This window comes from Sylvia atricapilla, chromosome 5 (genome assembly GCF_009819655.1).
Source record: "Sylvia atricapilla isolate bSylAtr1 chromosome 5, bSylAtr1.pri, whole genome shotgun sequence".
Lineage (NCBI taxonomy): Eukaryota > Metazoa > Chordata > Aves > Passeriformes > Sylviidae > Sylvia > Sylvia atricapilla.
In genome coordinates, this window is record NC_089144.1 from 8949014 (window position 1) to 8973203 (window position 24190).

Consider the following 24190-nt stretch of genomic DNA (forward strand, 5'->3'; position numbering starts at 1 on the left):
CCATCATCCTCAGCCATATTTTAAACTTCACAACAAACTGTGAGAAAAAATAAGGACAGGAGGGAGGCACTTCAGCCTTAATCTATCTATTTAACAAGATAATGTGAGTTTTAGATGAGGAAACTGCAGTAGCTCTTGCTTATCTTGACTCTGGATACACCAGCACAAGAGAAAGAGCAACTGTACCACAGTTCAGGACTCTGCTTTTCAGTCTCTGGCTCCACAAGCTTTTGACAGGGCAAGAAGAAGAAGATGGCCCTTGTTTTAAAAGGACTGGATTGACTAGGGAAAAACATTAGTTACCTGTCCATCATGGTTCAGTTGGTTTAACTGAATCCTGGTGTCCTTAGAAGCACGAGCCATCAATATAATTGCAGGTAAATGTGTTTGTTTAGCCTAACAGAGAAAGGCTGAGGGAGAATACACTTATTTGAACCAGTGTATCAAGAAAGAAAATAGAAGGGTGAGAGACTGGCAGCTGGAGGTAAGGACAGTAGTACCCAAATGAAAGATATGAACTCACCATTTAGGTAGAAAACAGATTGCAAAACCACAGTTACAGCAAAAAGTCCTGAGAGGAGCCCTGTGGGATTGTCTGCTCCCTCTAACCCTGTGCCTGCAGGTCAGCTCAGCCTGAGTCATGCCTGATCCATGACTGTTCACAGCACCCACCTGGGGAGGCACCCTGGCCCCAGCAGCTGTCTGTTGCTCAGCTCATCTTGCAGGCAGCCAGCCTTACCCTAATGTTTGCCTTGAATCTGTCCTGCTGCAATTTAAAGTGCTTTTCTTCTTACCCTGTCCCCAGTAGCCATGGAGAACAAATTTCAGCCTACTCTGGAGAGTGCAGCCCTCCTACTGCTAAGCTGCTGGGGGACCCTGGAGAGCAAGATCTTTTGAATTTATCAATTTTATTTAATTTCTTAATTTAGTTTCATCTTTACCTAAATTTTGATTGACTTGATCTCCAGTTTCCTTGCCACCATTGGTGCTCACTTAGCTATTGCAACAGAGTCATTTTGGCATATGGACATGTACAGGGAAGTGTTGGAGAGAAACAGCAAATTTTGTTGGAAAAATGTACTGGGGAAGATGGAAAACCTCAATTTTCACATGTTAAATTAATTCATTTGGCCAGTTTTGGTTAGAGGTTCAGCATTCATTTTCCACAAATTTGCATACAAGTAACCATCTCTCACACTAACTTAGATAAAAAGAAAGTATAAGGAAACATGAATTGTAGTTAGTAGCTTCCAGAGTGATTAGGAATAGATTTTTTCCACTATTCAGCTATTTTTGTATGTGTATTAAATTAATTTGTTCATTTCAGAGAAAGAATTGCATGAAAGCAATTCCATGTCAACTCAGAGGCAAAATGTCTCATAACTGAGTGGGGAAGAAGTGACAGAGAATTAATGATTTGGTACAGGGATGATACTGGTATAGAGATTTCAAATAAAGACAACAATTATAAAAATTAAATCTGAGAAATTGTTCTTCAACTCTTCTCAACATAAATGAAAATGGAAAATCTGCTACATTAGTATAGATGTGTTAGCACCTAGGTACTGCTATGAAGACTATGCTGTGAGTAGTTCTTATAAATGGAGAAATAATTAGCAACATCATTAATTTACCAGAATCACAACATTGTGCTTTCCATTCTTCTTCATCTCCTTCATGAATTCTGGCAGACCAGCAAAATTCACTTTATCATAGGTAAAGTCCAGGCGACGTTCCATGTAGTCAATATCATAATGTTGGACGTCCTAAACATTTTTAAAGTAAAAAATTACATTAACATCTCATTCAGCTCTGGAGTTCTCAGACAGGGAAGACATGGATCTGTGTGAGCAACTCTAGAGGAGGGCCACAAAAATGATCAGAGGGGCTGGGGCACCTCTGCTATGAGAACAGGCTAAGACAAATAGAGCTGTTCAACCTGGAGAAGAAAAGCTCCAGGGAGAACTTACTGAAGCCTTCAAATGTCTGTAGGGGGCTTATAAGAAAGTTGGAGGCAGACTTTTTTGTAGGGTCTGCAGCAACAGCACAAGGAGAGATGGTTGTAAACTAAAGTAGGGTAGATTCAGACTAGATAATAAGGAAGAATTTTTTTTACAATGAGTTTGTTGCACAGGTAGATGGTGAATGCCCCATCCCTAGAAATATTCAAAATTGAGTTGGATGGGACTCTGAGCAACCTGATTTAGTTGCAGGGGGGTTAGATGGCCTTTAATGGTCTCTTCCAACTCTAAGCAATCTATCATTCTATGACTATAATATTTGATACAGAAATCAGAATGTATGCAACTGTATTTCTAAAAGGCAGTGTAATGAAACCTAAGAGATTGTAATTGTAATCCTAGCAGTGGACTACAAGAAAATGTTGAAGTTCTAGTTTAGCAACTATTTTGCAGTGATCTGCATCAGAAGTTTGTTTCTCAGTATTTGTTTTTAAAATGCTACACCTTGTACTGCATAACAGCAAATCCACACCAGAACTGCCTGCTATGCAGCCAAGAGCAGCACTTAAACATCATGTTCACAGCCCACTTTAAATGTTCTTTTAAGCATTATGAAGATATTCTATGCAAACCCACTACATAAGATTATGAATGTCCTTTCATTCTACAACTCTCTTCGTAAGATAATTATTTTTCCTCCATTATGATTTTACTCACCTCACTTCAGAGTGTAAGATTAGCACACACTAATCTTAATTTAGTGAAAATTAATCTTAATTAATCTTAATTTAGTGAAAGATTCATACTTACATAGGGGATGTCGTAGTGCTTCATGCGATCCACAGTCTCCTTTAGAACCTCGAGGCTGCCGTAGCCCCAGCGGGAGAGGTGGAATCCCAGAGACCAGTAGGCTGGCATCTGTGGGCGCCCAATGGCCTGCAGGAGGAGAGAGGAGCACAGAAACACGAGGGGTGAGAGGAAAAGAAGTGATTGTGAAACACCAGGAGAGGCTTCCAGGTCATTTAAGGCACCAAGACCAGGGCACAAGCACCACAGCCCCATTAAATACCCATTCCTTTCTCCTAGTGGGTCTTGGCCCAGCATGCTTGGCACTTCTCCTGGTGGATCCTTGCCCTTCAGAGACTCCAACACTAAGCATCACTTCTATGCACAGCCCAGTGGAGGACACAGAAAAAAGCCAGGCTAATGCTAGATGTGGTCTCAGCCTCTGCACAGCAGCAAGTGTCCTCACTTACAGGGCTCATGCCAGCAGAATTCCAGCGTGGATCCTCATGCCACCCGATCCACAACAAGTCCACAAACCCCTTGGTCAACAGAAGGCAAATCAACAACACACAGCAGCACAAGCTTTGCAAACTTCTCCTGCCACATCCAGCTGAACCAACTTATCAAGAGTCTGATGTTTATTTGAGCTCTCTGAAGTTTTAATCAGATTTACACACCAGTCTGATGAAATTCAGTTGCTTATGGCTGACTACGGTTATTGCTGGCCTACAGCTTTGTGTCAGCAGGCACTGCCAACCCTCTTCAAGAGTTACTGTTTGGTCCTGAAATTCTCAACTGAAACACAAGGTAATGAGTTAAATATGATTTTATAAATATTTGATCTCCACTGTCTGAATGTAATCCATCTGTAAATGACATGAGGAAACTCAGTTGAGAGCACAGGGAAACAAGGCATCCTGGTCTGCTTCCCCTGGTGAGAGCTGCTGTGGTTACCTGGGATGAGCAGTGGGCAATCACCATGTGTCTGTTCTACAAATAAGCTGAAATCTGGCTTTGCCTCATTAGTATACACCACTGTTTTCTGGGGGACATCTCCTGAAATCCTTACTTCAGTTAAATCCAATGAAATCAACCTTTGATTTGTATTTCTAACACCTTTGCAGGCAATACCTGAAAATCTAGTAGCTAGTAAGCACTCATGATTTATTAATCAGCTGCAGCTATTGCTCCCTTTTGGCTAAACAGTGGTTCCTCCCTTATTTCCTCGTGGATCTTCATAGTTAGGTAATCATGCTAAGAAATGAAAAACAACAAAACCTGCATATTGGCAGCTAAACTCTATCTACTTTAAATAAATAAAACAAGGCACTTCTGGCAGTCTGTACCTGGAGATGCAATGCACAAAGGCACACCTTCCTATGGGATTTTCTCTAGGAAGGGTCTTACCTGGGAAAGCAAGGCTGAACTTGAAATTCCTCTAAAATACATCACATGCTAGAGCATCAGTGCAAGGATGTATAAAGTGCATCAGACAGAAAACCACATGTGGGAGAGAGGCAGAGAAAAGCTGAGGATATTTTTAATGTCCCTGAGCTGGGAAACACACAGAGAAAATTGCTTCCAAACAAGAAAGGCTTTGGAACACACAGTCAAACATTACAAATTTGTCTACAGTGTGCTTTTGCTTGTTGGGATGCTGCTGTTTCACATAAGCAAAAACATGAGGAGGCCATAGGCACTGGTGAGGTTAATGCTTTGGGTGTCTCCAGGAGGGACACTCCACCTGCTCAACACAACTGCCCCATACATCTGCTTCTTTTCCTGTCCCACCAGACTCAGCTCTCCTGATCCTCCTCAACACCTACTTCTCCTCCAATTCAGCTGGAGACTGGTGCTATCCCACCTCTTTGCACATGTCATCAGGTTTTTTCCAGCATGTGTGGACACACCTGATCACCCAGACCATCCTTCAAGCTCTGCTGGGGTTTTCTGTGGAGAGCTGAATGGGGTGTGATGGCTCAGGACACTCTCCCAGACACCTTGTGGGCCAGCACCAAGGGTCCAACACACCATGGCAAGCCTCAGAGCAAGTCTTCTTCTCTGTCACATCCACACTCACCACGTTAAGGATAAATTCATCTGAGGAGGCAGCAGATCTTGTTTTAGACTAGCAAAGGCTGCAAGATGAGCTTTGTGAACCCACCATTTTGTGCTCCTAAAGCAGATGCATATTGCCCTTGCTTTCTCTCCTGCAAACAGAGAATGACCTCTACAAACAAGGTTAAAAAACCAGACCAAAACGAAAGAACTCCCTAATGAAATAAAATGCTTTGTGCACAGGCTTCTCATCTTGGACAAGAGAAATAGGGAAAACCGGCTGATAAATATTAATCCTGCAGCTAAATGCAGAGTCCTGTGCCCTGGCAGGATGTCTGCATGGCATCTGCTGCCTCTTCCCAAGCAGGCTGAGAAATGGGAAAGGGGTGACCAGCCTGGGCAGAGACAGTGGGAGCTGCTGAGCAGCTCTACTCTGGGTCCTGTGACACCCCAGGTCACTCCTGCCTGGGGAGGACAGTCAGTCTGGGACATTCCCAATACAATGTATTTCAAGAGTTGGATTGGCTTCTTCCCCCATGCCCTATCAAGCATCCAGGCAGAGAGCAGGAGGTCTGGAGATGGAGCTGTGGCCACTGGTGTGTCAGTCAGAGCCCTTCCAAAAGGGCATATCCCCAGCACTGGGGTTTGCTGAGGTTCACCTGCTCACCCTTATGGGATGGTACTGTGCCACTGTGGATCACAGAGAGAGACAGTATTTTGGGACAGTATCCCCTTGAGGACTTTGGGATTACAGCTGAACCAACAGAAAATTGAAAGGAAGATATTAAGTTTTTAAAGCAATTAGTTCTCCAGGTTCACCAGGCTGGTGCATCTATGGTGAGCTTAATTGAAACCAGCAGAACATTTGAAGAGGAAGGATGAAAACAGGGCAGCTGGGAAAACAAATGTTCTTTTTTCTAATTATGCTGCAGACTCTCTCTAATGGATCCCCCTGAAGCTTCCTGATAAAGTAACTGACATATGGTACCCACTCACAGATGGATCAGCAGAGGCAGGAATGTAATTCTGCAAACCTGAAAACTCAAGTTGGATTTGATATATATTTAGGATCTAGTTAATTCATATAGATTGCATTCTGCATACAAATGATCAGAAAGTGCAGCAGCCAGAGAAAGCCTGCTTGGCAAAATTGACTCCCATAGAATCAGAAAAGGTAGATGGGGTATGGCAGGGGAACTGAGTGAGGAAAATGCAGAAACAGCAAGCATATGGGGTATCCAAAATGAGGGGGGGATATGGTGCACCAAAAGACATGGTGCAGAAATAGTAAAAAAAATCCTATTTTCTGTTCCAGAAGTTTTCCTGCACTTGCTTCTTAAATAACACCTGGTGTTTAATAAATTCACTGTTAGTTTTTCCCTGTTTACATAACTTGGCACTATGCATATTTTTTTCTACTTTTTTCAGAGCTACCTGAGACCTGATGTATTGAGGAGGTACCCTGGAAGCATTTTGTGGTAAGAATGAAGTTCAATGGAAACAAGTATCTGTAACAGACAAAATCTGTATCTAGGGAGCAGATGATCTATATCAATTTTGTGTGTTTGATTATTGGACAAAAAATGTTATTATTATAAGCATCGATGATATGAACTCTTTCCTGAGCTCACACAGGAGCTGAGATGTGCAGCAATGCAGGTTTCTAATCTTACACCCTAATTAGCCACACAAAATGATTTCTGAAGCTTGCTGTTTGTTTCAACTCCCTTACTTCAAAGTGGGGTTATAGGACGAAACTATGAAACCCAAGTGGGCTAATGCACTGTGTTTAGTGTTTCTGTGTAGTTACACAATGGCTGAACTCCACAGGTGCTCCTATGGCCCACGGATCTGTATCCAGCTCATCTGCTATGACTAAGGCAAGCAGCTGAGTGCTGTGGGCACCTACTCAGTTAGAGGGTAACCTTCACTCAAAGTCTGTCAACAGAAGCTAAGCTTTGATTTAGGAGAGCAAAAAAGAAAGGCCCTGCAGCTGCTGAACCAAAAAGAAGATGCTCACAACCCCAAGAATATAAAAAGGTGAGGACTTTCAATGGCAAGGTTTTCAAATCTTGGTTTTTGCTGTATGAAACAGTTATCAGTTGTTTATTCTTTCTTGGGGAATTCAGCTTGCAGACTCTCACTGAATCATCTGTGATAAAATCTATATACAAGCAGGTTCCCATGTTAATTCTCCAATAGGAGAGTGGCCTGGAGACCTCTGAGGTCCCTTACACCTGTAACTAGCCCACACTTCTGTAAGGAGGAAGCAAACCAGCAATTTTCTCTCCAAACAGAATTAGGATACTTACAGTATGCTCACTTACAGCTTGTTACTGGATAATTTGTGATAAAATAACAAATTTATGATCTTAACCCAAGAGCTATTAAATACCTGTTTTTTGAACTCTAACATTCCTGAGTGTCTTGCTATGGAGCTCACACAACTGCTATGCACTGTTGGTCTGTCTGAGAGGCCACCAGTGCTCTTGGCAATGTTGGCCTGGAATGAGGTGTGACTGCACAGCCTCAGCCAGGTCAGTGCCTGAACTCTTTAGCTTGGTACTGTTTTTTCCTCACCCTCCTGCAAGCTGAGGTGTTTGCCCTTAAAAGTGGGATTTGCGTTACATAACTGTCCTGCTTACCAGACCTCTTCTGCAATAAGAGAAAAAAGTGATCACTGTCATACATAGAGAGCTGTGCAGGACAATCTCAGATGTCTTAGATGTAGCAGGAGAAACGCCCCACACAGCTGGGCTCAGGGACAGGAGGGAGCAGAAGAATCGAGCTGGAGGCTTCTCCTTCCCATGGGATCATGCCCAGCACATTCCCTACAGCTGCTGCCACTGCTGTAGCACTCTGGTGCCACTGGCAGGATGCATCCTACAGCTCATCTCTGCTCCATGCAGCACACAGGAGAGGGGCAGAGGTACCAGCATCTACCCTCTGCTCCCTTCTCACACCTTGCCTTATTCTTTGGAGTACATTTAAAGCAGATTATCCTTGGCCAAGTTGGCATCCAGGGCCACCACAGCTTTTGCTGTTACCTGTCCTCACCCCAAGGATGCAGAGGGATGGGTGGCTCTGGCAGGGCAGCTGTAATCCATCCTGATCACCACACAGAGAGCCAAGAGCCTTGCTCTTGGCATAGCCTGGACCCAGCAGCTCTGGCCAAGAGTCCGTGGTCCACCTGGGTGCTGGTGACAACCTGGAGAGGTGCGGGGGGAAATCTTGCATACTCCAGAGCCAAATAAAGAGCTTTGTTACAAAGCTGTCCTAACTCACTGTTCTGGAGGAAGCCACATGAAAGCACAGAGCAGAGCTAAGTCCCTAAACCTCTCACAGGAACAAGTGTAGCAGGGGCAGGGAGGTGGCTCAGATATTGAAGTGGCACTGAAGGCAACAGCACAAAACACTTGAGAAAGGTGTGAAGCACTTTACTCTGGAAACAACTCCCTTGTTCCCACCAGCTGCAGACCCGCTGGCACTTGGCACCCTGCCACACCAGTGGGGCCATCCTGGAGAGATCAAATGAGTGGCCCCAGCAAAAAGCAGTGACTGGGGCAGGTACTGTTCCACCGAGAATCTCTGCAGCAGTGCAGCCTGCTCCCAGCAGGGCTCCCTGCAGCCAGGAGCTCCCAAAACACCGATTCCCAGAGGAGACCCATGCAAACAGCTGAGCGAGCTGCTGCAGACATCAGTCACACTTCTCCTTTCTACCCCTTCTCTTTCCCTACAGCATGACAATGACTGCACAGAGAAAATCCTCTCAGTGTGACAGAAAAGACAATTGAGAAATAAAGTCTTTTCTGTCTCCTTCACCTTCCCACATACCTTGTACATAAAAGCTGAATTATTACCCTAGAGACTAATAATATGGTAATTGTAACATTTTTGACCTTGGAATTTCAGGATGTTTACTGAAGAAGTTATTATTTCACATTGAAATTACTAACAGGCATTCTTTAAGATTCCCTAGAGAGTTGAGCACAAGCTCAAAGAATACAGAACAGGTTTGGGTTTTTTTGTCCTGGCATGTGACATGTCTCATTAGGAGATGCCCACTGCTCTCCTTTACTTTGTTTTATTTGCTCCAGCGTCATTTCCAGAGACAGGAGTGGAAAGTGAGCTGCCACCACCCATCAGCTGGGGAGTGAGAACTCTCTCATTTTATTTTCAGATGCTGACCACCTGCTAAGCCACAGAAATGCTGCCTTCAAACACCAGTAAAAGACTTTGAAAAGGAACAGGCGTAGCTCTAATTTCCATCATATTGCTGCAGTGACTCCCTTGAAATGGGGATCAAAGCTCCAGCCTAGGGCAGAATTACTTTACTTTTTTCCCTCCTTTTTTTTCCCCTCCATGGGAAAAACCCATGGGTTTTATTACCCATGTGTAAGTTAAAAGCCCAGTCTGCTAGTCTGTGGCACTGGCATCAGAGATGGTGTGTGCTGGTTTGGGCTGGGATACAGTTAATTTTCATTATAGTAACTGGTATAGGCTGTGTTTTGGATTTGTGCTGAAAATAGTGATGATAATTCAGGGATATTTGATTTTGCAGTGCTTACACAGAGTCAAGGCCTTCTTTGCCCCTTACTCCACACCACCAGTGAGGAGGAGGCTGGGTGAGTTGGGAGGGGACACAGCCAAGACAGCTGAGCCCAACTGACCTAAGAGATATTTCATCTCAAATGGCTTCATACACAGCACATAAACCTGGGGGAAGAGGAAGGGAGGGCAGGATATTTGGAGTGATGGCATTTGTCTTTCCCAGTAACAGTCACATGTTCAGCCATTCCCCCAATTCCTGGGGGTGGCTAAACCTCCTCCTACACCGGGGAACTGGTGAATGAATTCCTTATTTTGCCTTGCTTGCATGCACTGTTTTGCTTTACCCATTAAACTGTCTTTATCTCAACCCACGAATTTTCTCACTTTCACCCTTTGGATTCTCTCTCCCACCCCACTGAGGGTGGTGTGAGCAAGTGGCTGTGTGTGTGCAGAGGGAGATGGAAACCTCCAGACAACAGAGCAGCTACTCCTGCTCCAGGACATGGAGGAACACCATCAGTCTCTCATCTCTCTGGGAGGTAGCACCTGAACCTATCCTTGGAAAAGGAAGGTCTAGCAGAGCCCACCACCCCAGAGAAGCTTCAGCCTTCCCAAAACAGCAGCATGAGCAAGTCTTATCTCTTTCTTCACCAGACTAGAACCTAGAAACACCTTCCTTATGCGCTAAACCTTCTTTTTCCCTCACTCTAAACCACAACATTTCTGTTTCCATAGAGGCACTTTAAAAGAAGGCAAGCATAGGATATGGAGGCTTTAAAATCCGAGAAAGACAAAATGCTTGCCAAAGATCAGAGCTCAGGCCCCTTTGAGGGGTGGCACAAGGAAAGGCAGAGCACATGCACATCTCACTGTGAGCTCTGAGTGCCTGGCTTGGGGATGCCCTACCCTGTTCAGCCTTCCAGTTGCAGCCTAATGCTCAGGGTCTGCACAAGTGACCCCCTTCTCATAGTAACATGCTTACTCCAGCTTTGCTCCACACTCTTTAGTTTTGACACTCATTTTTTTACGTACACAGCTTGGGTCTGAAGTGGCAGTTTTCTGTGGAAAGGCCCAGTTGAAGCATCATTTGGTGACCAGGAAAAACATGTTATCTGCTACTTTTTTTCCCATACAGTCCTTACTAGATAAGAATTGCATGTACACTTCTAAAACAGGCATTTGCATGTGTACTCTCAGTTCTCTGGAAAACATTGGGCAATTGGATAGAAAGTAGTTACACTCTGTGAGACAGCAGTAAATACACTGTTATACTTCTGTGCTCTCTAATGCAATGACATGGGTTTTCATCAGTAAAAAACAGCTCGATGGCTCCAAAATCAGCAAGCCATTCTACTGACAAATGAAGGCTTGAAGACTTTAAAGTCCATTCAGTATCTCTGAAATCCAGCATATGTGAAGTTCCCAAACATTCCCATCTGTGCTCTGACTAGTTTGTTTTCTTGGCCTGCCGTGTCAAAATGCAGTCATATCACACAGCAAAGACTATAAAACCGTGATGGCCCAAAGTGCAGCAAGCTTAGAGAGATTTCTTTCTAATCACTGCATCCCTTTAGTGCACTCCTGCATCCCATCCTGACATATTGCAGGAAAGGCTGGAGCTGTGCACTGAACGCCCAGCCAGCCTGTGACACTCAGACAGACTGCTCACAGATGCTTGAGCATACGCCAGTTTTCCCATGGATCTGAAGCTGTGGCTTTGTGTGAATGGATCAGGACAAAGCTCTGGCTGCACTACCCACTGATACTAGCAGATACTGACAGGACTGTGTTACAAGACACTGCCCCATGTGCCACGTGCACTTCTCTACCTACCTCAGTGTATTGCTGAACCACGTTTTCAGGGGTCGGTCCCATGAAGAGATAGAAGTCGAGGATCCCTCCAATAGTGCGGAAAGTTAAAGATGGGTTTGGAGACAGAGTAACATCTAAAAGGGAAAGGAAATGTTCTCAGTACAAACCAGCTCTGCACTGACAGGTCAAGAATGCATCAGGGGAGGTTGAGGCTCAACATTACGAGGCATTTCCTTACAGAGGGTGGGCAAATGCTGGAACAGGCTTCCTAGAGTCATTGTTGATGCCCTGAGCCTGTCAGTGTTTAAGAGGCCTTTGAACAATGCCTTAACGTGTCTAGCTTTTGGTCAGCCTTAAAGTGTTCAGGCAGTTGTGCTACAAGTATGTTTTATGTATCTTCCAGCTGAAATATTCTATTCTATTCTAGTCTATTCTGTTCTGTTCTATTCTATTCTACTCTACTCTACCTATCCTAGGTGTGTGCACACTGGCCTCTTCTGTGCACCTTATGGGTATGACTGGATGAGCAAACAGGGTCTGAAGGTAGGCAGGTCATTGCCCAGTGTTTCTGTAATCTCTGCTTTCAGATTGGCATGGTGCAGCAATAAATCACAGAAACTCACACTGAGTAGATTACATAGATACATTTGACTCAGTTTCATATATATATATAAAGGATCAACAGGTATGTGTTTAGGGTTCCTCTCTGCTATTTTAATCTTATTGAAAGCCATTGTCTGCCAGAGGAAACTGATTTTATAGACTAAGTGAAGATTCCACTTTTCTGAAATTTTACCACTAGATTAATGCAGTAAGGTGACCATGGCAACATACAAAACTATTCTCCAAAGACAGAATATAGAACTAACCTAAATTGATTTGATTTCATTATGCCAATCTCAGGGGAAATTTCTTCCACCTTCTTCTTTCCCTCTATTTGCATCTATTTTCATAAAAAATTTTAAGAATGTATTTTCCCTGAAAATGCCCAAAATCCTTGTTAAAAATTCATTCTACTGAAATCCTCTTGAAAAATCTATCAGTCCTGGAAGCTTAGTTAGGGTGCAGTCACTCATATTTGTATCACATCGAAAAAGCAGTCAGTAAAACAGCATTTTATACTTACTAATCTATCATATTTCTATATGAAGTCTATATGGGGAATCCATGTATCTCTTTACCTTGTGCATTGGAGTTCAGAAGCAGAACACCGTGGGCATTGGAGTCTGGTTCTACACACATATAGAAAGGGTGAACTCCATAGAGGTTGGCAAATGACTGAAACATAAACACATAAGGTACAACTTGACTTTGCTATTTTTCACAGCTTCTGTCAGGCAGATACATATGCACAGACAAGGAAATAAATTCGTTCATAGTTAGAGACTTATTTTGAAAAGTTGGAGATTTTTTCATCTAAATTGGTGTGAAGTCAAATTTAACAGAAAAGAGTTATTTTTTCCTGCTTTATCACAATGGAATTTTTTTGTCTTTTTCAGTTAAACCTTCGATATTCTGCCAAACCCTTCAAAATGGGTTCAAAATTCATGAGTAAGAATCACTTTTCTATTTAAAACAGACTCATCAACCACTAACTCCAGTTCAGCCAAGTATCTAATGAGTCCTGCTGGAGTCCAGCTTGTTTGGATGAACAGGGATTGATCCGAGCATGAAATGCAAAGCTCTCCTGAACCAGGATCTTGGCACACAATATACCTTTTTTCAGAAAACTGCACCGTGAGAAAGGTTCAAAGTTCCCTCAAAGCAATTCATGGCTTTATCTTTAATTAGAACTGATGATACCTGCAAAGCTGGTGACATTCCATGTTTGCCACCTCCTTTCGGTGACACAAGCTAGGACAAAGTGTTTCATGGAGGGAATTACCGTTGGTGCCTGGTCCCTGGAGAACATGCCATAGGTAACAAAGTCCATGTTGTGCTTGAAGGTTGGGTGCTCATGTTCACCAAACCCATACACAGAAGTGGATGGCACAGTGGTCGTGATCTGAAGGAACTGGTTGGAGAAAAACAGATCAACCAGGGGACTGTCCCACCTGTGACAAACAGAGGGAAACAGGATTCGTTTGCTTCTCTTTGGAATGTACCACTTTAAGTTCATGTCTGGCTATTTACATTTCTTATATATTTTGGGGAATAACAGTATTAAAAATCCATTAAATTCTATGTATGTGTATAATGTGCTTAATCTAACATAAAATTCATCTTGCAATGGTTGAAGATACCTCATCTACTTATACAAAAAAAATATGCATCAATTCAATTTTTGAAAAGAGCAACTAAAACAACAGGAGACAGACTATAAATCTATTATCAAAATAGGTAGTTGCTTATGCTATTTCTATGACAACCAACGTGAAGGCTAAAAATTATTACACAGTGGAGTTCAGAATACTTAATGAGAACAACAGACATTTTATCTGTTTTTTCAGATATCAACAGTTTTTTTTTAATGTTTTGCTGTATCAGGACCTGAATACATCTAACTTCATGCAGGTGCATAAAATAGAAGTATAGCTTTCTCCAGACTCTGCTTGAACAAGATGTTTTTACCGCGATGACTCTGTCCTGCTTTTCTCACCAACTTAATGCATTTATTCCTATTGAATCATCTGTGGACACAAGCCCACATTTTAATTAGGTGCTACATTCGGTTTCCTATCTCTAGAGCTATAATGAGCTGTAAGTTAGATGGGGAAGAACATAGTCAAGCTGTGGAGAAGTGTTTTGTTAATGGTCCTGTGTATGCCATGAGTAGCTCATTTAGATAGCACCCTCTCGAGCCTTGTTTAACCATGAATTTGTTACAGCTAATTAAAATAAATGAGCCCAAGCCATAGAGCACAGAAGTGGCATAACTCTCGTTTTAATGTTCTTCTGTCAATGGTTTTGACAAAATTAAATGGTTGATCAAATTGACTGGTAAATCAGAGAAACGGCAGACGGGTTGTGTTGGTGGGGAGCAGCTCTACCTCCATGAGGGGAGTGCTCTGGTGAGTGGCCTTGTCATGTGTGCCACCAGCACCCCTGCCTGGGGATAAGTCCCTGCTGCTGGGAGGACTGGGAGGGCACCACTGCTCCCACCAACACTACTGGGCTCTCCCCACGAGGCTGCAAGGACAGCCACTCACATGGATGCTCAAGGCACTCCCTTGCCACTCCATGCAAAACACAGACACAAACTATCCCTAAGTTTTCCTGGACAAATCCGAAGTCACACATGGGGACTAAAAGGTCTGCATAATTTTAAAAAGTCTGTTCATCCTTTCTTACAAACAGGAAAAGTAAGAATTTGTATGTAACTCTTGGGGTTTTTTGCCAGCAGGAACCCCTCCCTCCCTCCTTTCCATCATCTCCACCTACATGCAGTAATGAATAAAATTATTCTCTTTCAGGAGGGTTATGCATGCAAAACATCCCTGAGAATCAGATCCAGTCTTTGACAAATAGAGGCCTTTCTGCAAGAAGCAGTTGCCATGTAGGAATAGGGATGGGCTCTGGAGCTGAATTCCTGCCCAAAGGAGAGCTGTCACACAGCTCTGCTCTGTGCCAGGAAGGGTCACTGCTCTGAGCAGAGCACAGGGTTATGAAAAACTCAAACTGTGCCAGAGGGGAAATGTTTTGGGAAGAGTTTAAATATCTGTCCTAAGTCATTGAGCTCTCCCCATGATGTCTGTTCAGAGGACATGAGACTTTGTACATTTGTGGTACCCACATTACAGTGGATATAGAATAATGGACATTCCCTATCATGAGAACACTTAGTGTTACCATGGTATTAAATAATTCCTTCAGCTCAGCAAGGCCCTTCCCTGACCAGGAAGGTCACTGGGGTGGTGCAAACAGCAAGCCTAGGAACAAGCCCTCTGCCCCACCACATTTTTACATGTTGTGGAGAGACTGGTTTATGACTCATGCATTCCTTCAGGCAAGTGTTGACATTGCCATAACAGTGCCCTGCTCTGCATCCCTCCATGGCTCAGCTCCCTGGGGGCTGCCACCCCCACCAGCACAGCTCCCCATGCTGTGCCACCAGCCCTGCTCCCCATCAGCCTTCTCTTTCCCTAGACCTCCACACGCCAGCATATCTATGTGCTAAATATAGCATTAACCATGACATAAACAGGCTGGTAATGGCTCTCTTTTTTTCTGGGCATCATTATGTCATCTCCATCTGAAGGAAAGTATGAACAGGTTTTCCCCAGCATTATTCTCTGCCTTCACTCTCAAGCAGCTTCCAGAGTCCTTGTGCTCTCCAGCACACCGTGGTAGGCTGTTGTGCTACTTTATGTGTTTGCTCATGTGGCGTTGGCAAAGAGCAATCACTTAAACGAAAAAGATTATGTCTGCCATTCTTTAAGCCCTTGGATACAATAAAAGAAAATGTCATATTTCTCCCACTTTCCCTCCTGCTGGTTTAAAGGAGATAGAAGGAACAAAACAGGAGGGAGCATAGAATGACATCATGTCTGCAGGAATTTTTGGAGTTCTCCTCCAAGAGTCCTATGAACCATAAAAGCACTGTGATGGACAACAGAAGGGGTCTAAAAAATGCAAAAAACACAGCTGAACAGTTGCTCACTGTCAAAAATACAACCCCTGCTAGAAGTTGGACAAGGCGAAGTCAGTGAGGACAAGAACCCTTCTTTTTTGCACAAGAGGTAATAGCTGTAGTCACATTTACTGCTGAAAGTTTTAACCTGTTAATGTATCTGTGGTAGGAACACTCCTGCCCATGGAAAAATCAACCAGCTTCCCCACACATCTGCCTCTGGCCCAGTGTCTGTGACCAGTCAGCTGTTGCCTGTCCAGGAAGTCTGATTGATAAAAGCTGCTCTTTTCCTCCATACACCATGCACTAGACTAAAGAGTAAACCCCTCTAGTTTTTAACCTCTTATCAGGAAAAAAGAATGACTCAGATTGAGGAGGTCTCTGTACAAACTAACATTTTTGGCCAGCAAGGGAACTAGTCTCACACCCAGCAGTCAAGGCACTGGCTATCAGGGTGAAACATAACTGGAGTGGACTGAGGAAGTAGTAATAAAGGAAGGTGAGTAGTCAGATAGATAAAACATCCTCTTCATGTTGAAGGTGTAGTTCAGGACTAACATTGTCACAATGTTTGAGGGGGATGACTACAAGGCTGTGCAAGATGGTTTTCAGGAGTGCAATCATCAGTCCTTTGTAATACAGACTGGACATGATGATTTACCTCTCTGAACAAGTGCTCTGTTGAAGTTTATTGGAGGCCAATGACTGCAGTGTGTGCAATGGCTTGAAGCACTGATTCACCTGCCATGAGCAACCAGCTGGTGGCACTTCTAAAGGTGCTCTTACAAAACCTCCAGAATTAAGAGACTTGGGATGTATTTGATATATCATCAGGACAGGCATCATGCATTATCTGGACACTCAAAAAATTTTTAAGTTGAGAAAGGTTTGTCTGTTTGTTTTTTCTTCCTGTTGCAATGAATCCTGGAGAACTGAGCTCACTATTTTAAGTTGTAAACAACTGGTGCATTCAGTCACTTGGAGAAAATGTCCTCTCTAGCATCTGCTTTTCTTGGCCTCCAGACCATCCTGTATATTATCTGTGTGCAAATTTAGTTGCAACTTCACACAGCTATCCAAAAAGGGGGATCTAAGCATCCTGGCAAAGCTTAGGCACACCCTTCCACAGGGTCTGGGCTGCCATGGTTTGCACAGGCTGCCCATAAAGTGCTACAGCACCTTAGGGAGTGAGGAGTACACACCCTCTTTTCAAATGAGCCTCAAATACACTGATTGACTCAACACACTTGAGCTGCTGAGGAGCATCACCTTGGAGCCCAGATCTCCACGGGTTTTCCACTCATCTCAGATTGCTAAAAATATTTCCACTGACTGCTGGTTTTGGCTGGAATTAACCTTCTTCATAGTAGCTGATATGGGGTGATGTTTCAGATTTGTGCTGGGAGCTGTTGGTAATTCAGGGATGGTTTAGTTACTGCTGGGCAGTCCTTAACAGAGCACAACAGGATTTTGCTGCCCCTCACACTGCCCCACCAGCAAGGAGGCTGGCAGTGCACAAGTAGCAGGGAGGGGACACAGCTGGGATATTTGGCCTCAGCTGACCCAAGGGATATCCCATACCACATGGCTTCATGCTGAGCATTAAAAGTAGCAGGAAGGTTGGCTGGGAGACTGCTGAGACTGCTGCTCAGGGACTGGTAGGCATCAGTCAGATGGTGGTGAGTAATTGTTGTCATTTGCATCACTTTTCTTACTTGGGTTTTATTTTTCTCTCTGTTATTGTCCTTTTAAATTATTAATATTATTACTACTAGTACTACTTTTTTTTCCTGTTATTAAACTGTTCCTGTCTCAACCCATGAGTTTTCTCACTTCTACCCCTCCAATTCTCTCCTTCTTTCAGGCAGGAGTGAGCAAGCAGCTGTGTGGAGCTTGGTTGCTGGCTGGGATTAAACCATTGTGAAACACTTTCACAACAGTTGTATTCCTTCTTAGCTGTAACTCTTGGGGCACCACTGGAGTGCAGAAGGCCCATCAAGACTGAATTTTTATGTGTTTATCTTACTTTAAAGGTGATTTGTCAAGTAGGTGGACAAAATGAACAGGATCAATCAACAGATTTTCCACAAACATGATATTTAAAAAAAAAAAAAAAAAGTGCAGAGTTATTGACACAGTTCTGCTCTATTTCTACTGCATTCATTGTTGTGATATCAGGAAATATCCTGTAACTCACTAGATATGGAATGCTTAACTTTTGCTCTGAAAAACACTTTAGTAAGTGATATACCCACAATACTTCTTGCCTAGGTAACAAAATGATTGGAAGACTAAAGTAATGACTCTTACAAACTAGGAAAAAACCCATTCTATTCATGATGCATACAATTTCTTCCCCTTGCTTTCAGCAAAACTGCAGTGATGACAATAGCATTATAAATCATTCTAATAGCCTTGCCTATGTAAAAATATCTTCATGCTAAGTGGTGTCTGTGCTAACTACCACAAACAATTAAAAAGGCAGCTGAACTCTGCAGCAGCCTTTTTAGAAATCAGGGGAAATCTTGATTAGGCTTTGGTTATTTGTGCAGTATATTCCCAAGTGCAATAGCAAACAAGATACTCCAAACACTTAACAGAAAGTAGTCCCTATCTGGCTTGTAAAAAAAAAAAAACGTTCTGCCTTCCATTATTTGTGTGACATCATAAAGGAAAAGTCAGGATATTAAAGTGGAGAATCAAATCAGTAGCCCATCCCTCTGCAGCCTGTCTCCAGCAATGGCCCAGGCCAGATATCACAAAGGAAGGCATAAGATGTCATTCAGAGCCAGTCTTGCAATAATCTGCTTATGGAGGAAGTTTCTGGCTGTTTTCATAGAATTAACTGATGTTGTGAACCATGGAGACGAAAGTATTTGGAGGTTTTATTTTCCTACAGATGATTTTTTTATTATGGCTGAATGTGTATCCTGCTAGGCCTCCTGTGCCAGTGCTGCCCTGGGGCAATGAGTCCCACAGAGTAATCACACACTGCAAAATGAGCATGTGTTTGTTATTTATCACTGTCTTAAAGCAAACAGTTCCCAGCCTTTTACTCGCTGTTCTTGAGAAAATCTACACTTTCTTGAAGCCTTCACGCTCTCAGTTGATAGTACCTCCTCCAGAGGTTGCTGTTCTTAGTGTGCCAGGAGCAGGAAGGAGAATAGCGCTTGTTGTAAATGCATATTATAAAGTTGGCTTTTCACAAGATGTGTGCTATATGATTAATAACTTTGGGGTAAGGATATGAGTTTTTATTTCTGCTGTTAGTAAAGAAAATTAGGCATAGTGGTAGTAGTGATATAGTATGTTTAAACTGTCTGTTTGGCTGGGATGACATCCAGTGAACATGTAAAGAAGACTCTGCTATTGATACACCAACTATCAGCATCTCCCATCTGAAGAAAGCACGGACCAAGGCCCAATCTGGAGGTGATGATGAAGACACAGCCAAGAAACACACAGCTCTAGAAAGGCAGACCCAAGGGAGGGGCCATGCAAAACAGTCCCTGGAATATTGAAACTAGTTTATGGAAAAATATGAATATTCAACAGATTGATACAATATAAAGGTATTTAAAGAAAGTCTCTGAAATAGCAGGGTGTGGACTTGGCTAAATACCAAGTCACCCGGCCGCCCGTACTTTGCTTTTTTATCTCCTAATTGTCTTATCTTTTATTAAACCAATTTCTTAAAATTCACAAAAAAAGTGAATCTCGGTTTTCACAGCACTTAACCTGAGTGTATGTGCCACAAACCAACTCACAAAACAGCTGTTTACCTTCCTCACCTGCCTTATTACAACACAGTATTTTCTCTCCTCTTTTTACTAATGTAGAGCCCTGGCCAACGATGGGACAGTTTCCCATTTGAGCTGCAAGACCAATTAAGACATCCTAAGCAAGGATTTACTAAACTAAAGCTAATCTCTTGACAAAACATTTTTCCACTGACCACACCAATTTTGACAAACAGGTATTTTCCAAGTATGATAGGAGTGAAAAGAGGCTCCCTGCAATCTCCACTGCCCAACAAAGGTGGTAGTTTGGGAGATTCACCTCTAGGGCAGGAGATCCATGCACTAGTCCCTGTCCCTCGTGGCTCAGAACTGTGACTTGCAGCCTTAAATCAGATGCAGGTTTCTAGTTTTCTCATGGAAAACAGAACCCCCTGATGTCTGGATGGGAGCAGAAGCTTTGCTGTGTCTCATGTGATCCCCTTGGCATCTCCCTAGTGAATGCATGGACATGGCATCTCTTTACCCCCATGGCTTTGGGTACCCACTGGCACAGAGAAGGACCTTTCCTGGCTAGTGGCAAAATAACAGGAGCATTGGAGAGGGTGAAAAATGGAGCAGGAGGAGACAGAATGGGATGGGACAGAACAGGACAGCAGTGGAGGAGAAGGAGAAAAGTAAGAGGAAGTGAGGCAAGAAGCATTACTGAGAGGAAAAAGGGAGGCAGCCCCCAGCAGTGCCTGGATCATCTCCCTACATGACTCTGGCTAATTTTCGCCCCATGCAGGCAAAGCAGCAGCTGTCAACTGATTACCTTGGAGCGAGCTGAAAATGTAGCAGGACTTGGCCTTTTATTCTTGCTCCTGGCTCTGCATGAGTTTTGCAATCAGCTGTTAATGTCTCTCCCCTCACATAGCTTATTCCTCTCCCCTGTTATTGTGATTACATGGAGCCCTGAGTTTGTCCTGCCCTCCTCGGGTAGCTCAGCTCTGCCTCTCTGCATGCAGTGAAGCACACTCAGAGCCTCCTCTGCCTCTCCCCTGCAGCATTTCCAACGCGGAATGAAATCATTCCTCACAAGGAGGAGGCTTTGTGCACATGAATGGCAGAGCAGGGATGAGGTTTTCTATCAAGCAGACAGACAGGAGCCTGACACCCCACTGCTTCACAGCCTACAGCACAGAGACACCAATGGCAGGGCAGACTTCAGCTCAGAAAGGAGGGTAAGGAAATACAGAGGTGAACTTTGAAAGAGCAACCCAAAGCTAAACTGTGTTTCTGCTTGGGACAGGCTGCTCCCATCCCAGCTGAAGTGTCAGCTGTGCCACAGCATGCTGGGCATCAGGAGGGAATTTAGGCTTTTTGGGGGATATGTCATCCAGCATCACAGCTCTGTTAGCAAGGAATAAGAAGTATAATGAAAAGCAGATTTCTGAGGATCTGAGATTGCTTTAAGATGGGAAAGCTTTCCTCAGAAATATTTAAAAGGTCCAGCAGAAAGCCCTGACCTGGTTTGGTGCAGACCCAAGTTATTATCCACCCACACCTGGAGAGTGCAACTGCAGCAGCTGTTGAAGAGGCTTTATTTGCCCACATCGACTGTTCTGAGCAGTGTTTGTGTGCATATGGAAATCAACAATTGATTCAGCTGTTCACTGAGATAGTCGGGCCACGGCTACTCACATCTCAAAATAGGAGACTAAAGTCCCTCCAGGTGTCAGGCACTTGCCTGTCTCTCTGACAACTCTCCCACACATCCTGCCCTAACCTGGCCCAGGCACAGAGGCCACCAACTGTGCAGCTTGGTGCCCTGCAGCAGCTGCTCCCACTTCTGGAGGGAGCCCAAAGGAAAAGATTTGGGTTTTAGCATTCAAATCTGCCTTTGGGCAGGTTGAACTAACATGAAAATCTACTTAACGTGCCAGATGCCACCAGTGCACCCCTGGACCCATCCAGTCAAGTGCAGCCTTTGATGGGCATGTTTCTATAATGCTGATTGCTGAGTTTTCATCCTTCCCAGTAAAGTAAATGCAGCCACCCATACCCTTTAGGCCAGGATATATAACCTGCTTTCCTATTTTGAAAGATTCCATCTGCACAGCTTTTTTTTTTTTTTTTTTTTTTTTTTTTTTTTTTTTTTTTTTTTCCTTCTTTGGTGGCTAAGAAGATTGCAAATCCCTCTAAGACAGGCTGTGGAGCTATCTCTGAGCACCTGCATTTCCTCACTCTGACAGGACGGACAGGCAAACAAATGAAGGGGAAGCATTTTTGCTCCTCACACAGGGAATATAACTAAACTAAATATCATTGAACTGTGAGAGGAATGGCTCCCTGACAGGATCCTTCAGTCTAGAGCACTGGCTGTGTCATTTCACATGAAGCAAGAATTCCCAGGAACATACGATTTCCCTTTCTGCACACAAAATCCTGTGCCTGTGTCTCTGCTAATGTGAATATTTTGGGAGCAGCTTTGCCATTGCTTGCAGGATAAAAGTCCATTATTTGTGCATTATATTCACCCACAATTTCCTCTTTTGGGGGTTGGCTGGGTTTCAGGAGCACTCCTTTAGCTGCCTGGAGGCAGCGTACAATTTCCCACGGGGGTGCTGGAGAGCAAAGCATCACTGCTGATGCTGTGCCAGTGCTGCAAACCAAGGCTGCCCTCTGCCTCCCTGGGCTCTGCAGCACAGAACTACTGCAACCCACACCTCTGCTGCTGCTGGACATGAGCCTTGGTGCACAAGGAGGTGGAGGGCAATGGAGGAGGCTTCCCCACAAGGGAACTCATTGAATGTGCTCTCCTGGAAACCTGCTCAGTGGGGACGGACTTGTGCTCCTCTGCCTGTCACTGGAGTTGTCCCCTTGGCTGCACCTGCTCCATGGCAGGCCCCTTCCCTTAGCTGGGACATCTCAAGTTTGATCAACCCAGGCTAAATCCTTGGGATCTGGGTGAAGGTGAGGGGGGCAGAATAGGAGTGGGCCATGAGCTAGCCACTTGTTATGCATTCCTCCCTTACATCAGTACTCCAATTAATAAGCCTTTACAGAAAGAATAAGAAAACTAGGCCTTTAAAAAAAGCCCACTGTTTATACAGGGCTGTTAAGTCTGACCAGAAATTATTTTTGTTATCAGAGTAATGCATAATACATTCATTTTAAATAGCCTGCATAAATAAAACTTCACAGAATTGACTGTGACATGTATAAAGAAATGCAGTGAGACTGTAGTTCAAAAGGATGGTCAGCTCATTAAAAACCCAGCAGGATGGTTTCATCTGCAGACCATTCTAGAGGCTGTATTGTCTTATTTGTATCACTCATGTTAAGCCATCCTTAAATTGTTCACTGCTGCATTCCCAAAAGCAACGGGCAGGAATGCACCTTGATTGAAGGTGGAAGCCAAGGCTGATGGAAGCCAAGGAAAGAGGAAATTATGACACCTGGTGACACTTGTTAGTTAGGGGAGCTTGTTGAAGTTAGACTTACAGTACTAACTTGAGGAAACAAATGGGTTTTTTTGCAGAGGGACGGGCTAGAGCCAGTGGCATTCACTGACATCAGCAGAAATTAGAGGCTTTGGGCCTCCATCATTTTTGTTTCCTACATCTGCCTGCTGGAGAGTGTTGGTGTTCAGGTCCTGACACCTCAAATTTCAGAAATCTTAGCTCAGTGCTTTGATGAGTTGAGTTTACCAGCATCCCAAGCCATAAAACTGTAGCCTCAGAAGTTTTTTGACTTACTGAATTAACTTTTATACATGTATATATATAACTGTCTGTTATAAGGCGCATACACCTATTAATAATGAAAGTCCTTCAGGAACAAGGCATAAATCTGCATTTACATCACCTCCAGTTTGCCTATGACCCTTTGTCACACAGACCCAAGCAACAGGGTGTAAGGAAACCGTGCTCACCCCATCACAGCTAATTTTACAAAAAGCTGTATGAATCACGTGTAGTACTCACAGCACAGTGCCAGTGCTTTTCCTCTTGATCACGAAGTGCGTGGAATCATCCGAGAACTCCACCTCATAGTTGGCTTCTTCAGCAGTAACCCCGGGGCCATCGATCTTCAGTGGGACTTCAAACCTCTGCTTGTTGGGGTCGTAGAGCTACAGCAAGGTGAGCAGGGGGCAGGTCAGCTCACTCCTTAGCATGTGCTGCTTTGATTAAATGATTCCAGCCCCTCAGGTACTCACCCTGAACCGGAGTCTGTCCTGTGTTTGGAACTCTACTTCCAAGACGATGGGAGAAATGTCATTTCCGAAGAGGGTCAAGGCCTGGCGCTTGTTCAGTGTGACTCTGCAGTGCAAACACATGCTGGTACCCACTGCAATGGATCACTGGCTGAGACCACCCAGCTACTCTGTGTCAGCTCTTTAAAAATAAATCACTGACTTATTGAGAGAAATAACCCCTGAGGTCATGTTATAGATATTGGGGGATTAATTTGTGTTTTTATAAAAATATACTGTATCAAATGCCTCTACCTCCACAAAATAAAAGTGATGGTGCAACTAGAAGCCACTTCCATGAAGAGGGGAGCCACCCATCTGCAACACAAAGGAGGGTGTCCCCACCAGCGGATGGGTCCTCTCCGGAGATGAGATTGTCAACAACCGGGCGATCAATACCTAATTGGGATCTTATCTACATGGGACTGGGTAGGCATGTGAGTGCCAGGTTCCCGTGTAATCAGAAGCCTCAGCCCTG

General features: G+C 43.9%; 1 protein-coding gene across 2 annotated transcripts in view; it reads right to left on the minus strand.

Annotated features, from left to right (window-relative positions):
• The window catches only part of LOC136361011 (sucrase-isomaltase, intestinal-like), a 60498-nt gene that overhangs the window by 32544 nt on the left and 3764 nt on the right, over positions 1-24190 (minus strand). For both annotated transcript variants that reach the window (XM_066318625.1, XM_066318624.1), the window contains exons 3-9: positions 23677-23779; positions 23444-23589; positions 13054-13222; positions 12350-12446; positions 11190-11302; positions 2772-2897; positions 1635-1766 (exon numbers count right to left, since the gene is read on the minus strand). In XM_066318625.1, coding sequence (XP_066174722.1) covers positions 1635-1766; positions 2772-2897; positions 11190-11302; positions 12350-12446; positions 13054-13222; positions 23444-23589; positions 23677-23779 — 886 coding nt within the window. The remainder of the gene's footprint in view (positions 1-1634; positions 1767-2771; positions 2898-11189; positions 11303-12349; positions 12447-13053; positions 13223-23443; positions 23590-23676; positions 23780-24190) is intronic.